At 35.9% G+C, this 25,688-nt stretch overlaps 1 protein-coding gene across 5 annotated transcripts in view; it reads right to left on the bottom strand.

The window, feature by feature from the left end:
- LOC149717581 (cGMP-specific 3',5'-cyclic phosphodiesterase-like) overlaps window positions 1-25,523 on the bottom strand; it is a 45,607-nt gene extending 20,084 nt beyond the window's left edge. Inside the window, exons 1-4 of one of the 5 annotated variants that reach the window (XM_089840162.1) lie at window positions 25,124-25,519; window positions 12,631-12,751; window positions 2,541-2,942; window positions 541-1,268 (exon numbers count right to left, since the gene is read on the bottom strand). In XM_089840162.1, coding sequence (XP_089696288.1) covers window positions 541-1,268; window positions 2,541-2,853 — 1,041 coding nt within the window. In that variant the 5' untranslated portion in view covers window positions 2,854-2,942; window positions 12,631-12,751; window positions 25,124-25,519. Of the gene's footprint in view, window positions 1-540; window positions 1,269-2,540; window positions 2,943-12,630; window positions 12,752-25,123 lie in introns of all 5 variants that reach the window. The other 4 variants (XM_089840171.1, XM_089840177.1, XM_089840167.1 and 1 more) reach the window with 4 other exon arrangements.
- Between the last annotated feature and the right edge of the window lie 165 nt (window positions 25,524-25,688).

The raw sequence follows: 25,688 nt of genomic DNA, 5'->3' as shown, positions 1-25,688 counted from the left end.
ACGTCGAGCTTCGTCTGATATCTGAATGGTTCGATAGAGATTGGACAGGGGATTGGATGGGGGTAGGGTTGTTACGAAATAAAACCAAGTAACGTATACAATCTGGAAGGGGGAAAATGGGAAACCCCTTATCGAAGAGATTAACGCCGAAACCTTAAGTACGTTTTCATTTTGGTTAACCTTGGGATCATTTCGGAAATACGCGCGAAAAAAGAAACATTCAACAACCTTTAGGAGGTTAGGATAACGTCTGTTTGTGTTGCGACACGTATACGAGGAACTTAAAAAGAGATAGTGAAATGAAAATGGCCTATCAATAATTTTCTCAATAACCATTTACTTTCGACCTTGATAGAAGTTGGAATTGATTTACCATATCTATACATTTCACAAAACACCAAACATTTTTTTCGTCTTTGTTCAACACTACTTATATTTCATTTCACTAGCACTTGGAATTCATTAAGAAGTAATGATTTACGAAAACTAACAGTTAGGCTTAGATAAGATAATGAAAAAATAGCTTTTCGTGATTCTTACCTCGTAGGCATCCTTAATGTTGACCGTTTCTTTGGTAAGCGCCACGTGTCCGGCAATGCCAACTCCGAAAGGAATGGGCGGGATACGTCCCCATTGTCTTTCGCGTCGACTACAAACGGAATCCTCGAGCACCGAATCCGGAGTGACGTCGAACAACTTGGCAACTAAGTACCGTTGACCTCGACTTCCTTTGGCCAGAAACAACGAACTACGATCGCTGTGGGTCAGAAGACCGACGTTAACCAGAATCTTGTGACACAATCTGTCAATGTCCAACTCGTTAGCGATGTCGCGAATTAGTTCCATCAAGAGATCGTGCTCGTTTAACTTTTCCAAGTTCTTTTCGCGTTCGCAACAATCTCCGCCATCGACACCTCCGCGACACAACGTCGACGAATTCACTTTGGGGTTGGTTTTGTCTTTAAGCGAGTTCTTCAGGACTTCACGGGCCAAATCGCGAATGGAACCATGGTCCGTCAACCCGTTTCCGACAACACCCGTCGGTGACGAGCAGTTGCCGCCGCTACTCGTCAGGTCCCTTTGATGACGCGAAACCATGTCGCGGAAGAGTTCCGTCGTGACAGAGTTACGACCAGTTCGCGTCACTTCAGCGTACGACGCCGATAAATGTTGATGGTCTTCTTCGACACTCACTTCCGTTTCATCCTCGCTTTTACCACCAACTTTCGTTTGATCATCGCGATCTTTGCGACTGTGATGATCGTCTTCTAACATATAAATAAAGCAATCGTTACTCGAGCTCGCGTGACAATTTGAAATAACGATTAAAATAAAATGTATATCATCATTTTAGATTTAAATCATCATAATGAACTTTGAGTTCTGACAAAATCGGCACGTCTTTCCCAATCTAACTGGTGACTGCGGTTGAAAGTCTCAAAGAGAAATTTCACAACCGTTCAAAAAAAAGCACAAGTTTTGAGAACTAAAGTTCAGTTAAAATAAAAAAAAAAAAATAATCTAAGCGGAAAATTCTGTCTGTGACGTTTTAAAAAAATTAGGTTTTAAATTTTTAATGAAAATTGCATCGTTCAAACTCAGCTCTTCTTCTCAATAACGATCTTTTCCCGCTCTAGTTGTAAACCCTAGAAGCGCTTTTCCCCTGTCACAAACATATCCGACATTCCGAGGTCAAAGAGAGGTCGAGAGGTTTAAAAATAACCTCAACAGAAGAGATGACGTAGGTTAGACCTATAGCCGAGTTTACGTTTAACTTTTTAAGCCTTAGTATAAGCCGGTGTTATTTTTTTAGTACTTCAATAAGAAAGAATAGATTCGTTTCAATATATCAATGAATATAATTGAAATTATTATAGAAATAAAGATTGACAGTAACATATTCATGGGTACCAAAATTCATGGTGTTAGAGAATAAGCTCTTTAAGGTCTTCGGGAAAAGTTTTCAGTATAGACACGAGAAAATTTTGGGATCGATATTTGGCGGGAAAGACTTTTACTAGCTCGGTTAGGCCTAAGTGGGTCCCTTAGAAAATGAACCCCCACATAAGTATAACCTCGTCAGTATTTAAGACACGTACGAAGGAGGGCTTTAAAGACATTTAACACCACGCTCAATAACATATACCAAGGGGGGGGGGAAAGAGGGTACATTACCCAAAGATAATTACCCATTAACTCAAAGAGATGGTGAAACCAATGCTAAAACCAATAAAATGTTACATACATATAAATTAGCCTAAATAGGCCAACGTAATACGTAATTAAATTCGGTTAAGACTAATTTTGATAAGAGGTTGTTAAGTTAACTTAATAGACCTTTTTCATTTGCAAAAGGGGGTGGAAGAGTGGTCCCATCAGTTATTGGATCCAATGAAGTTAGATAGGGCTTTGAAGTTATTAGCATACCAAAGTCATATCTAACGTCATTGTCGTTCATACACCGGATGAGAAAAAGGTCCATTACCCTCCCTTAGGACCCCAAAAATGGGGCGTAAAAACAAACGAGAAAGTACACTGACCATTCCAACGTAAATCCGCTGGTTTCATTTCCCTGGACTCGAGCCATTCCCGAATTAAATCTTCGGAACCGTTCTTCAAGAACCATTCCCGGACAAAGTCGGGTCGCGACGATAAATAACTGGAAACCGTATCCCGTTCCAAATTATCCAGGTCATCGGACTCTGGTCGGGTTAACGAGACAGTGGGCGTAGTGACCGAAGCGGAAGATGACGTTTCCGTGTCCGAACGAGATTTACGTCCTCCACGGAGGGACACGTTACTCGTAGCCGCTGTGTCCGATTCTTCAGTTTGACTTTCCTCTTCGGTAGCCATACCAATTGCGTATTACAACTTTTGATTCTTTATTTTATTTCTGATATTCGGGGCTTTGAAAAATACCCGTCTTCACTCCGCTACTGTATCTAAAAGAATGAGAAGAAAGATACGAAATAAAAAAAATTAGATAAAAATTGATATTTTTATAACTTGATCGATTTTATATCGCGAAAGTTTTGTATGCTGGGGAGGAAGTAGAAGGGGGAAATCAAAAGTTAAAAAAAAGAAAGATGTAGGCCTCGGCATAGGCCTAGCGATGCTATAAATTCTTCTTTTTTGTCTGATCGTTCATAATACCAACTGAAATAAGACTAAATGTAGGTTGATTTAAAAAATAGACCAGTTTTCAAAAGCGGGGGGGGGGGGAGTAAAGAAGACTCTGGTGTTTTTGACCACCTTGTTGCCCTATGACGGAAAAACAGGTTATTGAATCCATCCAAAGACGCTTGATATGGCTTCAAAAAATACGGACCAAATTTGGTTACTGTAACTGGTATCTTCGAAGCCCTTAGTGGTCCACATACCAATCAATCTTCCGTCCTAAACCTACTCATATTAAGAGTAGACGATCCTGAAGTCCCCCTTCCGCCCCCTTTTCTAAAATGGTCTATTTTGGTTCGGTTTAAGCCTAATTTCAAACCCCGTAGGTGTTTACCGGAAGACACGGTAGTGACCAAGTCTAATCACAGTCCTAAACAATGGCATCCTTGGTTAGTACCAAGTGAGGAGTAGGATAACAGCAGTGCCGTGCATACCATTAGAGACTGGGGATTTAAGAGAGAAAAGGAATTGCCGTGTCGAGGTATCTCTTTTTGCTTATAAGTTTTTCATTAATATTTATAAGGTTCCTATAGCTTTTCTGAATTTCTGTACACATCCCATCCTATCCTATCCGGTTCCGAAACCATTATCAAACGGATAAGGAAAAAGCCCAGGAAGAGCTGGGGTTGTTGGGAAAAAAGGATATACGGAAATTTTCGTCTGGATATGGATGGAGTATGGGTTGACGAGAGGAATTTGGGTGGCGGACCGATGTTTGAGAAGAGCTAGAGGAGGGATTTATGGGATAAAGGATGGTGACAGAAATGGAACAGAGTATAAGGCGGCCTTTATTAATGTCAAGTTCTTCTCTAGCTCGAGATGGCCACGAGAAACTTGCTTAGACAGGATAAAAGGATGAAAAGAAGAAACTTTTATGCTCTATATAGGCCTAGATGAAGGCGGGAAAAAATTGTCCAAGCGGTTGGCTTCCTGTATTGTTCCCAACGAATTTGCCAACCTGGAGCCCTGGACATGACGCAAAAATTTATTAAAAATAAGATCCGAAATCAGTTTGCATCTGTATAAATAGATGGGTTTAAGCTTATTAAACTGCCTCCTAAAAATAAATTGTATATGTACTTAAAGAATTAAACCTTATTTTCAATTAAGTATCCTTTATTTTTATACATTAGGCTTAACTTTAACCCTTGGCATAAGCACGGATTAAGCATATAATTGCGTTAAGTAAGAAGCCTTTTCCTTAATTCCTTGTAAATCTAAGAAGATTAGGCCTATCAGGTAACCATGGTAACACTTATACTTCGTTTGAAAATAGGCTTAGATTTAAGCCTTAGCTAAAATTGCGTGATTACGTAGTAAACCTCATGGTCAAGACTTCAAATAAAGTTAGCGCAATGCGTCAATATATTGAATGGACCAATTCGCATGATCACTTACGAAACAACCAGCAAGACAAGCGTCATCAAGTCGAGACGAGACCGTAGGTGGTCAAAAAAGGTTCTTAAGATTGGTATAAAAATAGATCTCCTACACACACATACTTTTCTTTGAAAGTTAAACGACATTTCTATATCCATTCTACAACTCATCCATTAATCCCTCCCGGTTTGGATGGATGTCCTAATAAGTTATTGACATCTAAAAAGGAAGTCTTAATCGTTGTTAGAAATCTATTTCTCTTTTTTTCTTTATTCTTTATATAGATCTATATGAGTGGGCCATTATTAACCCTAAGACTCGGCTGGTTTAAGACCTTTCGGAAATTGCGTATTTCTATCTTTAGAAACATCTTTCCACGCACTCTGAGTTTCGCAAAAAACCGTTAACACTATACCCATACAACAAGAGAACACCATCGTTTCGAAACTGACCACCCGCTGTACAATCTGAAGCAATAAGAACAAACCGTTCAATAAGACCGCAGCAGTACGTTGCTTATTTAAGCCTATTATGGAAGTACGACGGAGATAATGGTGTATACCTTCAACCACATCAATTATGATTAAAAATAGAACTTAAATTTTCTGTGATACAGACAGGTGGTTTGATTTCAAACTTTGACCTTTGAATAGGATAGTGTATGGTACTGATGACCCCGAGTGTCAGAGTGGGTTCAAGATGCTAATAAAAGCGTTAATCCAATGGTTTAGAATTTGACAAAATGACCCTTCAACCATTATAGAATTTATGAAATTGACTAATACCAGGAAGCGATATCTAGTTTATTAGGGAGAAGGTATAAGATACCTAAGTATTCGAGCACCATAGTCCCAGTCCACCTTTCAAAATACAAGGGGGGACGTAAAATGAGGCCGGGCTATTTCTCCTCTCCTCAGTCGGAACCAATGAGACGCTGGTTGTAATTTAGAGGTGGGGATTAACTCCGGACCTACGTTTGGAATGGAGATAAAGCTATAGAAATGTGGCGAATTTATATCTTCTCCCTAATGAACTAGATATCACTTCTTGGTGATATTGACAGGTGGTTTGATTTCAAACTTTGACCTTTGGATAGGTTAGTGAATGGTACTGAAGACCCTGAGTTTAGAGCGAGTTCAAGATGCTAAAAGTGTTAATCAAATGGTTTTAAATTTAACTAATTTACAAAATGACACTTTAAACATTATAGAATTTATGAAATTTACTAATAAAGAGTTTCTGAAACGCGTGCAGAAGGCATTTTAATTACTTTTAGTAATTAAAAAAAGGGTATCGGTAAACTAATCTATAGTCTATAGGGTGTATATTAAATGATTAATGTGGTTAATAAATATCACTAGAGGCGTGGAAGGAAATTTTATAAATTAGAGCGGAAACTTTACTTTATGCTTGGGGGTGGAAAAGTTATAATTTATCGGGAGGTGGCCAGAAAAAAATTATTATCTTTCCAGAGTTAATAATCAAGAGTGTTGAAATATCTCTACTCGGTGTTACCATAAGTTCATAAGATATGTTCCTTCCATAAGTTTGTCACTGGTAACTTAGAAACTGGAGCTTGTCATGAAGTGACCTCGGTATATAGGTCATAGATTCGAGGTAAAGCGACATACGCCTGGTCAGGCGCTGCAGTCAAAGGCTTAGTAATGCAGACTAAATAGGACCTAGATGGAAGTCCTGCAAAATTAATACCGAGTGTAGTCATGCAATTCTCGAACTAGCTCGAGCTGTAAGTGTCATACTTATAGAACATATCTTATAAACTTATGGTGTTACGTATACTCTTTTATATGCACGGGGTTGTAATTTGTACGTTTCCTAATTCAATTTATTGCGATCGTTCCCTCCCTTCCTTCCTTTGCCCTGGAGCAGTACGACATTTCGGTTCGGCAAAATCGAAGTTGGTTGGGTCTCCCTCTCTATTAAATATATAGATATTATTGCCATAGAGCTAGTCGTAACCTAGGATTCCTTGGTAAAGGAATATGGACGGTTATACATCCTTATTTCCCAGTCTTTTATTGGATCAGATTCCAACTTTCCCCAATTCCCATATCGTATATTAAACAGGAAGAAGAGCTTGTTCGGATTCCAAACTATTTGACATTTTATAGCAGACCACATTCCTGTTGGATGTAGTCTCGTTTTAACCGTCGTGGCAGAATAAAATAGCTTTTCTAAGCGATAACACCTATAATAGGTTTTATTTCCCAGAACGCCCTAATAATTGACCTTTGACATTGTCAGCAATTTCCGAATGTAATAAAGTTACGAGAAAAACCTTGACTCATCTAAGCATTGACGTCATTAATAACCTAAGCCTAACTATTTTTCCCACAAAAAGACATAAACGAATGGTCTTCCTCAGCCTCACATAGTACTTAACCAATTTTCTAATCTAAAATTTTAAAATTGAAACCAAGGCCTAATGGAATATTTTAATTTATATGTTATATGTTATATAAATCTAGAAGTTTTGTTTCCCGCCTAAAATTTAAAAATTGAAGCCAAGGCTTAATGGAATATTTTAATTTATAGGCTAAATGAATCTGGCAGTCTTGTTTTCCCGCCTAAAATTTCAAAATTGAAACCCAGGCTTAAGTAAAATTTCAATTTACATGCTATAGAAAACTCTGCATTTTGTTTTCAACAGAACCTTGGCAAAGGGTTATAAAACCAAAATGCGAGCCAGTAATTTCAAGTACACTTACTTTGATGAGCAGAGTACTAAAGGTTGATATAAATTGGGAGCTGGATGAATAGAGGAAGAGAGAGAGGGACACGGAAGAGGAGATGACGAGAAGGCTTGGGATCATCCAGAGAAAACCTAATCATTTCTGACGAGTTTATGGGGAAGGGATGAAATGAAGCGACGTTGAAGCCTATATCTTATACCAAACACTAGGGGCGATCTAAATACTAATGGATGAGAGCCAAAAATATTACGTAGTAGAGGGCTTTCCCCAGCTCGTGTTAAGTGCATCATTTCTCTCAACAACCGAGTTCAACATCTAGACTGAAGCTTGTACATCTACATCGTGGTTTAAAACAAGCGCTATACACTTGCAAACTAGGCCTAAGTTGAAGATAAAAAACAACACGTTTAACTTTCATACACAGTAACCCAGGTGGTTGTACCGCTGTTATGTAAGTTTAGAAAATTAGAAAATGTTAGTTTCTTTAAACTAGATGTTGCAGATCATTAGGCAGGTGGATGTAAGCTTAGAAACGTTCTTGTTAAATACTTTCTTAATTGGAAGGTTCTGAGACTAGGGAAGAATGTGGGTTTAAACTTCTTTGGATAAAAAATGCATCGTAAGATGTACAACACCGATTACATGTTTCTGATACTGCAGTCAAGTCCTTGTCTCCACAAATGTGAAAAAATCCTGGACTGACTGACATTCAACACCCATGCCGCTTTACCTTGAGAGGTTAATAAAATCCAGTTGCACCCATTTGAAAATGAAAAAAAAAACTCGGGCTAGAAATGTAATGTAGAAAAAGTCAATGCAGGAAACCTTAGCCAAGTGATTAACTCAGTGGCATAGTAAAAGAAAGGCATAAAAACACCTAAAGGTTGGAGGCCAGTATGGTGGGCGGGAACTGTACAGCTATGGTGTGCATAAATGCTGTAATGACAGCCCATCGTAAAAAAGACTTTATTACTCCGTTTATGACGAAGAATCCATTTGCTGTTATGTTTTTATCCTGGTCCGTTTAAAGTAGGTCATGGTGGAGAAGAGAGAGAGACCATTAACAACCGAGACGTCTACTAAACAAGCTGCCCATAAGAGGATAAAACAAAACAGCTACGAAATACAAAAGAGAGCTAGAGAAACATCCAAGGGATTCCACAACCATTGAAAAATACAAGAAACAAAAACACAGAATAAACATCCATAAAGTCACGAATCTAATCCCCGTTGTCTAAGAAACATCTCGTTCGTTGGTCTACAAAATATTATTTAAACAATACAAGCGTCTTAGTGGAGTATCTCACCTTGATAACTAATTACTATACACGATGCCGCCAGGTTATCTTCTGGGAAAGACAAAAATAAACCAAAGATAAACGAACACTGAGAAATGTCAAGCTCTGTTGATCGTTAGTATAGCCTAATGGATGACGTGGTACTTCTAGAGTGGAGACAAAAACAAGTCTACTAGGCATATAAAACCCAAGAAGAAAAAAACCAACGTTAGTCTTTCCTGGGTCATTTAGGCCTATTTCCTGCTTGTGACAGCTTCGTCCCAAGCCTATTTAGTTACGACAACACAAAAGAGTCTAACTTCCATACTTGCTAAGTCTAATTTTCCATATACTGTATCTTCAAACTGGGATAGATATTGTTCGACTAATTATAAGCAGTATTAGGAAAAGGGTCTTTAACTTCTCGCGAGTCCGTTTCCCAGGCATTTAAACGCGTTACATCCATTTGGTTGGATATAGTACAGTTACGAAATAAGGTACTGTACACACGTGTTGTAGTAACAATGAGGAACTTGGGGACAATGCCTTACGCGAGAGAGAAGATTTTGCTGTTTAAGTAAGACCTAGCTAGCGAAACGGTGAAACTAACGATGCGAGAAAATAAAAGACTAAGATAATGTATACATTTTTGCAAACAAAACTTTCTTTCAGGCAGACTTCCTATTGATTTCTTAGAGTTCATTTAAAAACGACCCCTTTTCATAAATTTAAAGATACACAATTTGGAAAATAAAACAAGTCTCCATTCTTATATTTGCGTACGAATGAATAGAATTTACAATTTTGGAAAATAAACTTTTCTTTAGAAGTAACGAAAATATTCTTTTTAAAACGGTTCCAATCTATAAATAAGAAATAAAGTTTTAAATTTGGGAAATAAGTTAACACCGCAACTTCAGCGAAATATTAGAAACATTTCCAAATTTTAATCTTCTTTCTAGAGCAAACTACCCGAGTTTGAACTTTGAAAGCTTGTTGACCAGACGATATTCCCCTTGAGGTATTTTCTACTAAATTTACACGCTCTAATGATTTCGGGCGTATCATTATGCTTGTGAATTTTAAAACATTCAGAAAGTTTTCCACAAAAGAGCCCGAATGCTTTTATATAGGGTTTATTATCTATTTGTTTTTAATAGAAAACTTTTCTAAGTCTAATCCTTATTTTAGTATTATCAAAGGTTCATAGATTAAAACCAAAAGTGTACGTCATACAAGCTTGCTAGCGCCGTGTAATACGTGAAACCCCTCTTTTCCCTCAGAGTAGTGTCGACCCCCCCTGCGTATGATTACATTTACGACCGTAGCACAGGGAACAGGCGTGAAGACGCTCATAATAGCACCAAGATTAAGCCTCTTCGATGTAAAAAAGGGGGTAGGCAACTCTCAGTATCGAGACATACAAGGGGATTGACCCACAGCCGTCTCTGCGCACTCTCTGGACCCAAAACGCCTAGAGCGCAGGCGCCGAAAGCGAGATGGAAGGTAAAGTTTTACCCCCGTGTCTTTCCCCCTTACTTACATCTAAGAGTTTTGGATCACCACCATATTGTTTATGAAAGGTTGACCTCCAAAAACCTCTTCTGATTGGATGCCTGGTTCGTCTATGGGTTTAGAGGAGAGGAGAGGAGAGTCCTTTGCTTCTCATTTTACACGGCACCAACAGCCAAATGATGGGAACTGCGAACGCAGTACACTTAATGTTTTTATCTATCAACCTTTGGTATTATACAGCCCTACAACTTTACGGGCATTTCCTCAATTAATTTTTTATCCTTTACGCTATCCCTTTCATAATCTGACATCGAAGCTATAGAATCGGTGTAGATTTGTTGTGTTATTTGTTATCTAGAAGAACCCAGCTATACGGTATAATCTATCGTAAATATTGCCAAAAAATACGACGCAGATAATATTTACAACTTATTTTGAAAGAGTGCCTCTATAACAAGAATAATTTTTTTTCTCTGTATCCCTCTCCAGTCTCCGTGTATCCTAAGCCTTGGCCAAGGTTAAAACGTGTCCTGGCAAATGGTTGTAGGATAGATATAATGGAGGACGGAGAAGAGTAACTCCAAGGGGAATTGCGGTGTTGACACATTCGCTTCTCGGGATAATAAATTATTTCTGTCTTCATCCGAGTCGATATATTATGTAAAAGGGGAGAATGTGTAATTGATGATATGATATGTCGTGAAAATATCGGGTTTAAAGTGATAGTAAACTGTCTTATACCTTCTGAAGTCTTACCAACTTTGGAAGTCAAGAAAACTGGATCAAAGTAAAGGGGTCTAGTTTTTGATTCTTTAACTGAACCAATAACAAGGCTTCACCTACTTAGAGGTATTGACACAAACTAAACCTTTAGTATACATAGTTTCCATGCTAGGAGGATCCATACCATTTACACAGGGAGGCCAGGCTTCAGGTGTTACACAAGGAGGCCTGCAACAGTAGGTGAGGCTAAAGCCAGGCCTCCTATTGGAAATTTTATGGATCCTCCTAGCATGGGAACTATGTATATTTACAGGTGGGTCCCTTGCATTCCAAAGAGCGTATTGCAACTATAAGACACGAACAGTTAACCAAACTTCCAGTAGCCTACGCCTACGTTTAGACCTACCCCACTTTTGACACGCCGCTTGTGAGCCAAGATATCAACAGAGAGAAAGGCATGGCAGTTCAGTTTGAAATTGAATCAGTACTTGACTAAATTGGCTCACAGAGGGCGTGAGAACACGGTACTTCACTTAAAGCTGAGACAGATAGAGGGGGAAGGAAGTTTCTCTAGCCTTAACAGTGAAAACTATCCATAAATTTAAGACACATCGCAGAAATAAAATTCTATCGTTTACCTTTCACCTTCCCTTCAAAACCGACCGAAACTTGCAATAATTAAAATAAAAAAGAGAGAGAGAGAGATTAGAGAGTGGAAGTTCTTGTAAATGGAAAACAAAGTACGTGACTGCAACAAGAAAAATATTCGCTAATGAAAAGTGCAATTTGAAGTTTGAAACTTTTTAATTGGAACGCTTGCTTCAAAAGCTATTTTTTTTTTCGTACCCTCTAGGTCTGAAAGACTGAAGATTAATACTTCTATTTTCTTTTTCTTTTAAAAGGGTTAAGGCAGAAATTAACCACGCCCATGTTTAAACAAATTAAGAGTAAGTATACACACACAGACACACTAATTATAGGGGTTTTCCTCATTCTAAATTACCTGAAACACTCAAATATTTACCCAACCCCAAAAACCGTAAAACCTGCACCCATATAAATATATAAGTTAATTTGCAATTAACAAAACTGCACTCATAACGCCTAGGGGTTAAAAATACTTAACAAAGATGAGGGTGTAAGGTTAACACTCGGTGTTAATCCAATGAATAAAATACTTCGCTAAGTTTTATAGTGTTTGAGCGGTTTGCAACGACAGATAAGTGAAAAACAGTTAATCCAAATTTTGCCATAACTTTCACACCAGGAATTTATTTATTGCTAAGAAGCGGGAATGACTAACGGGGCTATTTGGAGCGCGATTTTCTCTCACGTGACCGCAACAGGGGAGGGAGGAGAAGAAGGGGCGTGTCTCATTAACTTTCCAAGAGAGGTTTTTTCGACATTCCAACGTCATAATAACGTAGAGTCAATAAGGCACTTATAGTCTGGTACTACGAACTCTCTCGTGACGTCACATACTCCTATCTCTTTCCTCGGTTATGGCGACCATATTGGATGTCGTCAGCTCAGGCCACACAATCTAGACAACCAACATTGACGTCACGTCCCCGTAGCTCCTCCCTCTCAGTACCACTCTATACTGGGGTGGAGCTCTTCATAATTATTCATCCTTGCTTATTTAAAATCTATAAATTTCTGTCCTGCTTATATATACAGGCACTTGGCATTACTACGTCATGCAACGTCACGCTACCTTCCACATACCAGGAGGAGGGGTTTATATAGATTTCATTCTGTAAAAAAAAATACCATAATGGCGCTGGGGGCGGAGTTAAGCCCTAATTGCAAAGCCCCTATTGACGCAAAAAAATATATTTCACCTTCTAGTTATGGGCTTTTGGTTTCTCTACCTCGAGTTTCTCCGTTATACGTTCTACGCTACGAGTCTGGCAAAATGTCGATACTTCAAATTTTGTTATCGGTCTTGAACTGGCCGCTTCGCTATTGGGATAAAAAAAATAGGGTGAAAAGTATCTGAAAGACGTTTATTACAGTTGCGAGTTATTTTTAGCTATAAAGAAAAACGCACTATTACTAGGCGTAAAGGCTTAGCTATATCTAAAGAAAAATAAAAGATAGCAAGTTTTGAAGGGTGTAATAACTATCCCCATAGCTATATAATTGGCTTTTCTCGATTCTCTCTCTATACCTTATAATTTTGAAACGATTTATACACTCTCTAAGGCGTTATTACCTACAACGTTGTAGGTGTAAAATAGACCATATGACCTATTGATTTATTAGCTCGGGGTAACAAGAGAACGTCGTGTTCTGGAAAATAATATACTGAACATACAACGTCTCGTAGCAAAACCAGACATAATTACGACCGTGTTAAGAGATGTTATAGAATTTCCAACTCAAGTGGGCATACTTGAAAAGAAAAATGTATACACAAAAGGGGTCTTTGTACTTCGTTCCTTGATTTGTTACGGTGTTTGGATAAATTTGGGTGCGTTGTAAAAAAAGAGGAGTTGGTTTTAAGAGTGTTTAGTTTCTTCTGGGCCTATTCTAAGAATTAGGACTGATTTGTTGAATAGAACTTTGGCACCTCGTCCCTAACTGCAGACATTTGTATGTTTAACACTATATTTACTTTTAAGTTATTGGAGGTTGTTAGGCCTAAATTTTACTTCAAGTAGATCAGAATTAGGCTTAATTCCTTCAGATTGAACACGTGCTAGTGTCTATGTGCATAAAATGTTGTTAGCCATATATAAAAATCCTGTGTTGAACATTATGTATTTAATTATGGATGTTAGGCCTAAATTTTACTAAAAAACGGACTATAATTAGGCTTAATTCCTTCAAATTGACCTCGTGCAAGTGTCAATAGGCTTGGACTGTAGTTAGCCCTGAAACTCCTTTTGTAACATGATTAGTTCATATACATTTTTGATCCACATGTTCTCAATGTTTCTCAACATAAAAATGTTTTGAAATTATACTTGGGTCTAAACGAACACCTGGCTCATAAAACAGCGTGCTACAAAATATTTTAAGTGTTTTAACATCTGGGATACAGACGTTGTTACGTGCGAGTAAAGATTATGTAACAATAAAAAATAACTTTAAATAGGCTACTTCCGGGGTGAAACTCTACCATTCTACAGTATTAAAACTCATGATTTTCTAAGCCTAAATTCAACATCACAGCGCGGGTAAAACATAAGAGTTTCGAGGCTTTTGAGTTTCCATCTCTGATATCTATGGATGAAAAGAGGGGGAACTGTGTTTCAATAAAGAATTTCATTATTTGATGCGGTTCGCGCGGGAAAAGGAGGAACTATTACTTAGAGTGAAAACTGGCAATTTAGGCTTAGCAATTTCCTTCCCAAAAGTTCCTTCGAGTTTCAGTTTAGTTTCCCGCCTTTCCTCACTTAAACACGAAGACGTAAAGGCTCCACGAGATTGCGTCAAAAATAAACCTTGCACGAGATTTTTCACCTCTCGCTCTAACACCGCAAAAGTTGGCAGCCTTTTTTCCCGCCAAATTTTTCTCCGTTGTAATATAATTCCCAGAAGGAATTCAATTTAAAGAGAAAGAAGAGCATTCAAGACTCCAGAGGTTTAAGGGATGTGATTCTAGGTAGACCGTTTTAACGATAAATTATACTTAAGTTTCGCGCCACTTTAACAACCTCGCCAAGTTTTCTAGAAAGGTACGAGGGAATGAGGAAATTCTACAGTTTCTCAATGAAATAGTCTATGACGCGGATCTTTAAGAAAACTTATGGGATCTCTCCGAGCAATCCGTTCACGATTCGTGCTTGGCAAACTTAAAATCTTTATCCCGTTCTTTCTTAGTTCTACAGCGACGCGAATTAAAACAATACCCCCATGAATATTATGTCATATAAAAGAAAGGCACAAGTTCATTATAAGATATGTTCCTTCCATAAGTTTGTCACTGGTTACAAACTGGAGCTTGTCATGAAGTGACGTAGTTCATAGATTCTGGTAAGGCGCTGTCAAAGGCTTACTACAGATTAATAGGAAGATGGAACTCCTGCAAAATTTACCGAGTGTAGGACTTCAATTCTCGCTTTTCGTTCTCGAACTAGCTCGAGCTGCAAGTCCAGAGCTAGTATTACCAAGAAGTGATATCTAATTTATTAGGGAGAAGGCCTAAGCATTCGCGTGCCATAGTCCCAGTCCCCTTTTCAAAATACAAGGGGGGACGTAAAAGGAGGCCGTGCTATTCGCCTCTCCTCAGTCGGCAAATACGTAATTTTCGTCATTCACGTCGTGCTGACGTGAGTTTTCAAGAACCAATGAGATGCTGGTTGTAATTTAGTGGCGGGATTAACTCCGGACCTACATTTGGACTGGAGATAAAGCTAGAAATGTGGCGAATTTATACCTTCTCCCTAGTAAACCAGATATCACTTCTTATCGGCAGTATAGGTAGTGCCATACTCATGGAACATATCTTAAAAACATACGCTAAGCCTAATATTGAATCTTGATAAAATAGTACGATACTAAAAGTAAATTGAAATAAATTCTTCCAAGATCTAGCTATCTAGAACTCTTTGTTGATTTTGGAAATATTCCTGTCTCGGATCATTTTTTCTTTTTCCCTTCACTTATTACGTGGATAAATAAAGTGGTAGTTGAGTTTGAAAACTAATTATTGGAAAGACGTAGAAAAAAAGGGGTGAACCAAGGCTTAAAAATAAAAGATATTTTAAGCGGGGAAAGCTAGGTGAAACACATCCATCACTATCTTCCAAAAACATCTTGCTTTTTTTACCGTATATTCTTTGTACAAATACGGTGGAATTTTAAAGTTTATCCAAACATTTCTCTGAACTAAGATTTTTACGTAAACTACTATTTCCAAAGTTCAGTCACTTCTTAAGCCTAAATTTTGTTTAAAATAATACTAATAGTAAAAAAAAAGGTGGTGTGGATTCCAGATGGAACCTTAATTTGAAATTAAATTTAACTTATTTCAATCGAAGTTAATATAAACTGTTATATTTTTGGGAGAAAGTCGAGATAAACCATTATAATAAACAGCTAAGACTAAAGGCTGAAAAAACAACGAATTTATTTGAAACTGGTAGCAAAGACCCGCGGCGTTGCACGTTTGTTATTAGTTATCCGGCGGCCATTTTAAAAGATGGCGTATTATAAATCGAATCTCAAACGTTTACCATAAGGCCCGTCTATAGGATATAGGTAAGCAGTTTAGTAAATATTAGTGAAATCGGTTGAAACGCAACATCAACGTTATTCCATAAAGTTTTTTTTTACAATTCTGGCCGCCATTTTTAAAGATGGCGGCGGATTGAAAAAATATTTCTTAGCGCGTTCCTATTACTTAAGAGTAACGTCCCTGCAAAATTTCAGCCTTCTAGATAAAGCGGTTTGACCTGGTCGTTAGTTATCAGTCAGTCAGTTAAGTTACCGACTTACATAGATAAAGATGAATAAACAACCCATAAATTTGTGTCTTAGAATAAATATTCATATAGTTTGGTAAAATTAATTAAAATTAGAATCCCCTAATGATAAAACACCAATTCTTCTTCAAAGAAAAAATAATAATAAATACCATAACACAAGCATTGGAAAATATAAAGCAAATACATCATAATTCAGTTATAGGATAGTGGATGGGATAGCTTTGAAAAAACGGAGCGGTCAATATATATATATATATATATATATATATATATATAGCCCAGTATAAAAATGCGTAGAAAACGGCATAATAACGTCGTTAGAGACACACACAGTGCGCAAAAACTAGTCTCCCACCGCAAAAATCCCGCTAGAGGGGACGCTTTACCCAGAAAACTGCCTCTTACAATCCCTATACTCGATCCCCGTGCCCGGTTCTTCTCCCCCATCATTGATCAGTTTCATACCGAGAGAGGAACGGAGGAATTTTCTCTCTCTCTCTCTCTTCCCGCATCTTTTTCCGCCTCTCTATTCGATACTCTCTAGCCAGCCGCTCTAGCATCCCCTTCTTCAACGCTGCCAGCCCCCTCCCCAACCTCCCCTTGAAATAGGACATCACGGCGCAGTGGCAAAGATGTGTAGCCACCACATATACAGGGTGATGCGAGAAAGGGGTAATTTTGGGACCGAAGTATAGTGGGATGAGTCTTTGGGACATCAATTTTGAGTTGAAAATGTATGTAACTTTTATGACGTAGTAATTGCAATAAGAGACACAGTTTAAGTAAGAGTTATGATTGCAGTGTTTTACGGATGGCCCCTTAAATTAAAGAAAATGCTTTTTGAGACAGAAAATATAACTTCTATGACATATTAATTGCCACAAAGGACACTGTTTAAGGTTATCATTGGAGTGATTTAGCGAAGATCCCTTAAATTTAACTGAGAAATTAAAAGACAATGATTTCTAATGTAATTAAGGGGTCATCCCTAAAACACGTACTAAAATCTTAACTAGTTTAGAGTGTCCCTTGTGGCAAAATCGCTGATAGAAGTTTATGAAATTTTCGACTCACAATTGATTTCCCATATAACCCATACATCCCTTTTTGTAACACCCTGTATACCAGGTTAAGGAAGAGTTTCAAGCTTATTGGGTAGATCAGGAGGGGCAAGGGGAAAGAAAAAAAATCAACATCAATTTTAAGCAAAAGGCTTTTAAAGTTTTTCAGCTGGAAAAAGTAGAGTGTTTCGTTAAATATTTTTTTGGCTTAAAATTGTAACGATAAAAACAGACTAAAAGCAGATCGCTCGTGCCTTACGCAACCTCCCCAATTCTAAAAGCCATTTTATTTATTAGAGGACATTTCTCCCTTCAGAAGCAAAATGTTCCCCCATCGTTATTGTTTTCTAACCCTTTCTTTTGGCAACGAGAAAATAATGCTAATTAGTTTACAATATTTTTTTGTAAATTGCTTCGATTATTTAACAACGCCTTGTTTGTTCCGAATATTATTTAGTAACTTCGTGTGTATACATCGTGTATGTTTAGAATTGACTAGCAACAACAGACATTTGTTTATATCAGAAATACATACAGCCACTGAGAATTATTGCGCCCCCAAATATCCCATGTTAGCTTCTACCAGAGTTTTGTGGGCCGGGCTTCAGTACAATCCGCGTAACGCCTTATAATTCTGAGGCCTTTCTTACCGAGATTCCATTGGTTGGTAGAAACGTGATGTCAGACACGCGCAAGGCGTGAGGCGAAATGGATTGTTCGCGAGGTAAAATTCGTCACACATAATGATTAGTCTAGCTCCTCCCTCAAAGTCCGCCTAGATATGTTGAGAAAATTGCTGTACACAATGAATCCAATTAGCTGTATGCATTCCTGTTTATATCGATTTAAAGAGGAAACGAAACACAGACTCGCCCACAGTCAAATCTTCTTAACGTCAGAATCGAAAGTTATGAAGGATAAATATAATTCTAGCTAAGCCTAACTCTAAGTAACTTCTGGTAACTGACAATATCTAAGCCTAATTCAATCTTATTTTAGAAAAATCGGTATGAAATGAAGTTTCATTGTTACTTTGAAACTGAATGATTTAAAGACGAAAAGAAACACAGAATCTTGCACAGTCAAATCTTCTTATCGTCAGATTCGAATGTTATAAAGGCCAAACATAATTCTTGCCAAGCCTAACTCTAAATAACTGACAATACCTAAGCCTAATTCGATCTTGTTTCAGAAAATTCTGTATGAAATTACGTTTCATTGTTACTTTGAAAAGAAACAAGTAAAATCGAAAAACTGTCGACGTTTCAATGGATTTTATCGGAATATTAGAAAAGGGCGGAAATTGCAATGGATGCAAAAAAATGCATCTGGGAGCGGGAAATGTAATTAAATTTGGCGGGAAAGACGCCCTATCCACTTTTTTCGCGCATTTTTTTAGATTTATCCAAATTCTATTCGCTTCAATACTCAAAACTATCTATAATTTAATACAGGGGTGTCAACGCACTAGCACGAGATTAAGATTGAGTGTAAGTTTGAAGAAAAAATGTTTAAATTGATTTAAACATTAAAATTTAAATAAAAAAACATTTGCGCCTTCCATCTTAATGGTTAACCTCAAATTGATAATTTTCAATTTAAGAAGAAAAAAAAATAATTCATAAATGTATAATTGATTATGTTTAATCGAAAACACATTAAACTTTCAAGTTTCTTTCTTTTTTCTTTTTAAATATTTTGATTTTTTCAACACCTCGGGCATTTAAAATATTTCTTTCTGTTCAAGACAAGTCTTCAATTACGATTTTCTTATCTATAAGGTTAAACATTACATTACCTATTCGTACACCCTCAGCTTTCTCTACAACGAAAACTACACTTGAATTACGGTCACATAATTAAATTACGAATTTATGACAATAATTTTAATGAAAAATATATTTCATTATTGAATATCGAATTCATTTCATATGGTACATTGCGGTTGTTATTTTTTTCTTCTGCAATCACGAACTTATTTAAGAAGGATTTAAATGGAAGTTCTTGGGGGTTAATAAAATGACCGCAACTTCGACGACTAAGGTGGTCTATGATTCAATCACGATCCGGGGCATTTAAATTTATATAGCACAAACTTAGCAGCAAAAAACGCAAAAATCGTGACTAGAATATATTTATCGTGCTTATATTGATGTTATTAAAGATGTAGTTATTAGTTTAGTTTAGTTTATTAATAGTGGCTAATTAAAGAAATTAAATTAATTTGAACTTATTGGAAAAGAAAGGTGTCTTAGTTTGGCGATTTTAAATTTTAATTTTAATCAAAATCACTAGGGAGTGGTGGTATTTCTTAAATGATTTCCAAATATATTTTAGCATAAGTTTATAAGATATGTTCTATAAGTTTGTCACTGGTTACAAACTGGAGCTTGTCATGAAGTGAGTGACGTAGGTCATAGTTTCGAGGTAAAGCGACGCCTGGTGAGACGCTGTCAAGGATTTTGTACAGACTAAAGCATGGTTTTCACTTGACCGAAAAGAACTACTTTGCAGCTGGACGTCAAACGTCAGATTTGCTTTTTACGTTGTCGCTCAGCGTTATAGCGTTTTCACCTAGCGTAGTTCCCGCAAATAATGGAACCAAGGCTTAACAGATAAACTGAACACTGCACTAATTGCGGTCCATCTATTGTCTTTTTTTTTTTGCAATCTTTGTTTCTAATATCATATAGATTTGTATTGTTCCTAACCTCTTCAATTAACCTTTCAGCATTGAACCTCGGTATTTACAGGGATTTGTATTAGTAACTGACTCGATTAGGATAGAAATAAATAAAAAGATGGCGGACCGCGGACGGCCTCTTCCGAACACGCGTGGGCGAAAATGACGTCACGACTCTAGCTTATTGCTGATTGGCTCGCGCTGAGCGTTAACGTTGAACGCGGCCGAAAAAATAGAAAGCTAATATCGCCACACTCAACGTAATTTCTGTCCAGCGTAACTAGGCTTTTTTTCGGTTGTCGCTTGACGTCGGGCGAAAAGTCGTGATTTACGCCAAGTGAAAACCATGCTTAAATAGGAAGATGGAAGTCTGCAAAATTAACCACCGAGTGTAGTACATCAATTCTCGCTTGTCGTTCGGAAACTATCCCGAACTGTAAGTCTCTAGCATTACGAATTAAGTATAGGTAGTGTCATACTTATGAAACAAATCTTATAAACTTATTACTATTGGTATTACGTAAGAGTAATGGTTCTTCAACGAACATAAAGAGATCTGTCCCTCGTCAAAATTAGTATCGACTACATTCAATACGTGAAGGTTAAGATATTTATAAATGAAGGTAACAATGATAATTAGAATTTTAGAATTATTTTTAGAAGTTGCTTGTCTTGGGATATTATATTAATTATAGAACAATCACGATACGCCAATATTATAACAATGATAAACAACTCCATTCAAAAGTTGAGGGTAAAATAGAGTCAGGTATTTGACCAGTGCACCTTTTCTTAAGAAAACTAAACATTGATGGATATATGGACAAAGGACTTAAGTGGACTAGTAACATTGAAGCCCTATCTAGCGTCTTTGGTTCACATACCAAACAGTAAAGCAGACGACACTGTGTCCCAAAAGGGGTCTATATTAAACTGTTATTTTAACAAACATGAAAAAGAATTCCTCGCGAAGTAAGATAGATACTTTTCTGAAAATTCTAATTAACAAATCTTCTTAATTTATTTTGGCAAAAATGAAATAATAAACTATTAATTCATTAAATTTTAATTTGAATAACAAAACTGTTAATAAATTTCGCAAGTATCTAAGCTCTGGAATAACGCCATCAATTTTAAATTTAAGCAATTTTGAAACAAGGTTTGAGGAAGAGCTATCAAAATTTAATTATTCATAAAAATATTAAACAACGTAATTAATGGAGGCATGAGAAAAATAATTAAATATTTGAATTATTAATACGATGGAGAAATAAGGAATGGAATTGATTGATAATGTAATTAACCTTAATATTGGCTTTGGAAATTCAGCCACACAAAGGGAAAATAAGAGGCAAATAATAATTATTGTTATTAAAAAAATCAAACTAATTAATAAAGCGCTCAAATACCGCCCCGAAAATTAGTTCGTTACAGAAAATGGTATTTGTACAGAATTCTAAATCAATGTGTGTTTTATGATCGTTTTTCTAAAGGGGTAAGGAACCTAACCAAACAATATTATTTGGGTTTTTAATTGAATGAACACCTTCAGACTAAACCAACTCAAGTTCCAAAAATATTCCTTTCTTCAACGAAATTTAACTAAAATTTTGATTTATCCCTAAAATTTAAAATACCCCCCGAATAAATTGAAAACTAAACATTTAAAATACCCCCAGAATAAATTAAAAACTAAAACATTTCAAATACCCCCAGAATAAATTAAAAACTAAAACATTTCAAATACCCCCCAGAATAAATTAAAAACTAAAACATTTCAAATACCCCCCAGAATAAATTAAAAACTAAAACATTTCAAATACCCCCCAGAATAAATTAAAAACTAAAACATTTCAAATACCCCCCAGAATAAATTAAAAACTAAATTAAATTACCCCCCAGAATAAATTAAAAACTAAATTAAATTACCCCCAGAATAAATTTAAACTAATCATTTATAATACCCCAGAATAAATTTAAACTAATCATTTATAATACCCCAGAATAAATTTAAACTAATCATTTATAATACCCCAGAATAAATTTAAACTAATCATTTATAATACCCCAGAATAAATTTAAACTAATCATTTATAATACCCCAGAATAAATTTAAACTAATCATTTATAATACCCCAGAATAAATTTAAACTAATCATTTATAATACCCCAGAATAAATTTAAACTAATCATTTATAATACCCCAGAATAAATTTAAACTAATCATTTATAATACCCCAGAATAAATTTAAACTAATCATTTATAATACCCCAGAATAAATTTAAACTAATCATTTATAATACCCCAGAATAAATTTAAACTAATCATTTATAATACCCCAGAATAAATTTAAACTAATCATTTATAATACCCCAGAATAAATTTAAACTAATCATTTATAATACCCCAGAATAAATTTAAACTAATCATTTATAATACCCCAGAATAAATTTAAACTAATCATTTATAATACCCCAGAATAAATTTAAAACTGAAGACTTTCAGTACAAATTTAAAATACCTCCAAAATTTATTAAAACCCAAGAAAAATTTTACTTATATATTAAATTTAATTAATGAATCACACTTTAATATCACTTTAAACTTCGATATTCTTTCGATAAGGTTCTATATCGCTTAAGGCTATAAAAATATCACCCTCTAACACCCCCACCCACTGTGGCACTTTATATATATATTTATACATATATTTATATATGCCTATATAAAAAAATCGAAATCATAAACCAGGCGGCAAATGTTAAAAGGCGGAATATTTTAATCTAGAAAACCTCCCAGTCAACCATCACGAATTTTAAAATAAAATTAAGGGTGGAGACTAAAACGTAATTAAGACGTTCTAATTAAGACAGAATAATAATAATATTATTATTACAAAGGGGAGAGAGAGGGATATATATCATTAATTATTACCAAACCAAAAATTAAAGCTGGTGGGATTAAGCAAGATTAGCTCAGCCCCTGTAATTAAGAAATTCTATCGAAAAAAAAAATTATCAAGATCAAAGTTTTTGTTTCATTTAAAAAAGGGGTCAATTATAAGTCTTGAAATGTTTGGTTAGAAAATTTAATTTAAAGGGAGTGTGAAATGAAGGTTTTGGCTATCACGTGGTACGCATATTTTTAGTTGTAGGCATAGTTTTATTCAGTTGTTATTTGCCATGGAGTAATATTAGCGGAGTGATAAAGTTTCCCTGGAGCGACTTATACTAGAGCTTATACTGCATCTAAATCTCCGTAAATATTGCTCCATGGTAATTGAATTCTAGCATAAAATTAATTTGCGTGTTCACTACGAGTCCGACATCGATTGATTTAATTTTATTTGCGCGCATTGCAGTCTTCAAATGCCAGTATTTTATCGTTTAAACTGCGTTATTAAGTCCCTTCCAAGCGTGTAAAATATTATTGTCCTAAAGGGATTGTGAAACTGCTAATAAAGAAATCAGGTCTCCATGTACGTTAAATAATTTATGAGAAGTTAGGCCTAGTTAAATAAATATCAAAATTGTTAAAAATAAATACATCTTCCAAGAATTGTTTTAATATTTATTTAACAGACAATTCATAAATTTAACGTGGAGACTGGATTTGTTTATAAGTAGTTTCACAACACCTTTAGGGCAACAATTTTTTTCTTATTCTTTTTGGAGATATCGCACGTAGGTTTTGATTACAATATAATCAGAGAGTGGCGGCTTTTAAATGCACTTAAAACAATCTACATTTCGAAAACTCGATAATCTCAAAAAAAAAAAAATAATAAAATAAAAAACAGTTCGGCCACACAAAAATGTACGCAATACGACACAAAAACCACATTTTCGCTATTGAAATATTATTAGCTATATATACAGGGTGTTACAAAAATGTTGGGTGACTGTTACAAGAGTGGTATACACCGAAGTACAGTGGACAATCAAATTTGGTCAAAAATGTAACGTCTATTACGTTTTGCCTAAAGTAAGGGCCACCGTTGTAAGTTATGATTTAAGTGCTTTAAGGATGACCCCTTAAACTTAAATAAGAAACTAAACAGACAATTATTTCTAATTTAATTGAGGGGTCATCCGTAAAACAATTTCATTTGTAAACGGTGGAAATTGCGATAAAATTTCATAGAAGTTTTAAGCTACATTTTCGTCTAAAAATCGGCCCCCTTTTTGAGAAAACCCTGTATATTTAAGGTTGGTGGACTTTAACCGTTGATAATTTCATCCAGGAATAAAGAAAAACTCGTTTTTAAAGGCAAGCCTATTAAATATTAATCCCTTAGATTAAAATCTAGTAAAAAAACGAAAGAAAATGTTCACCCCAAACCCGCAGTAAAAAATCAAAATACATCTACCACAGAACGAAACGAAACTATTGTCAGAAGTTAATAATTGTATATAACTTATTATTAACATCAACTATTGGCAAGATATGTTTTTAAACCACGTAAAGTCCATCACCTCCCACCATTTGTTCTGTTTTTCGGTAAAAAAACGTCAACATATAATGAAGTATGGCATGGTACACAGCGCAAATTAGATTTTACGTGAGCGTGTACGTATTAACGTAATAAAACACCTGTGACATTAGTTCCGTTTTCACTTGTCCTAAAAAAACACACACTAAGGTTCGAACACGATCGTGTTACGGGTAAGGTTATTGACAGCGAAATAAACGTGGTTTTTATCAAGAAAACAAACACAATATACTCATACAGAATATTACAGTTCCATTAATTATGGTTGTTAACGTTAATGTATTTAAATTTTTTAATACTTGCCTAATAAAATATTTAAACGGGTTTTCCTTGTGTGGTTTATTACCACTTTGTTTGTTTATAGTATAAAATTTAAATATTTTAAGTTTTTTTTTAAAGGTTTACCGCGTCGTTATAATGTTTCAAAGTGATACTGAAATCTAACCTATTTTTATTTCAACGTATTTAACTTAAACTTAAGGACAATATCTTTATCATGACAACTTAAATCATATTTAAATTAATAGACTTACAGAGCCTTAAAAATATATATATGGGGTTTTCGCCAGAAAAGCCTTACTGACATCTTATAATTTGTATTATATTTTTAATTACCGATATTATGGGTTAGTAATAATGAATAACTTAATTATATTAATTACCTGATTAATTTAGATGATGTTCCTCTCGGTTCACGTCTTGTATGATGTCCATTGAGCGAATAGACTTGGATAATTCTTGGCAACACATTTCGAACGCCCGCATCGCGGCATAACCACAGCCGACTGTCTCCAGACTCGAGCTGTATTCTCTCCTTCAATTTGGCGCAAGAAAAAGGCGAGAGTCAAAAAAAGAATATTACAGCTTGGCTTCCGAAAACTAGCCGGTAAAATTAGCCAATCCGGAACGCCCGGATCGCGAAAATGGGGACGGCCGATTGGGTGAATTGGTAACACGTGATATAAAAAAACAATAAAACACGTCGAGCGCGTAGACCTTTAATTTTCAAATCCGATACTTTGATCCACCACGGTCGTCTGTGTTCACTCACTGCCCGCTATCGATTTTGCCAAACGCGAGAAAAAATTATAGGCTAAATTCAGTGTTTGGAATAATTTTCAAACATCCGATAACATTTACAACACCGCGACACTAAGTAATTAAATTAAATTGTTATTGTCGTAAAGCGGCCGACTAGTAATATCATAATAACAGCGTCGCGGTACG

This window comes from Phalangium opilio, unplaced genomic scaffold, assembly GCF_054372755.1.
Source record: "Phalangium opilio isolate 3A_F unplaced genomic scaffold, DU_Popi_V2 ptg000003l_1, whole genome shotgun sequence".
Taxonomy (NCBI): Eukaryota; Metazoa; Arthropoda; class Arachnida; order Opiliones; family Phalangiidae; genus Phalangium; species Phalangium opilio.
Note: the sequence above shows the minus strand (reverse complement) of the source record. Positions and strands in the feature narration are given on the sequence as shown.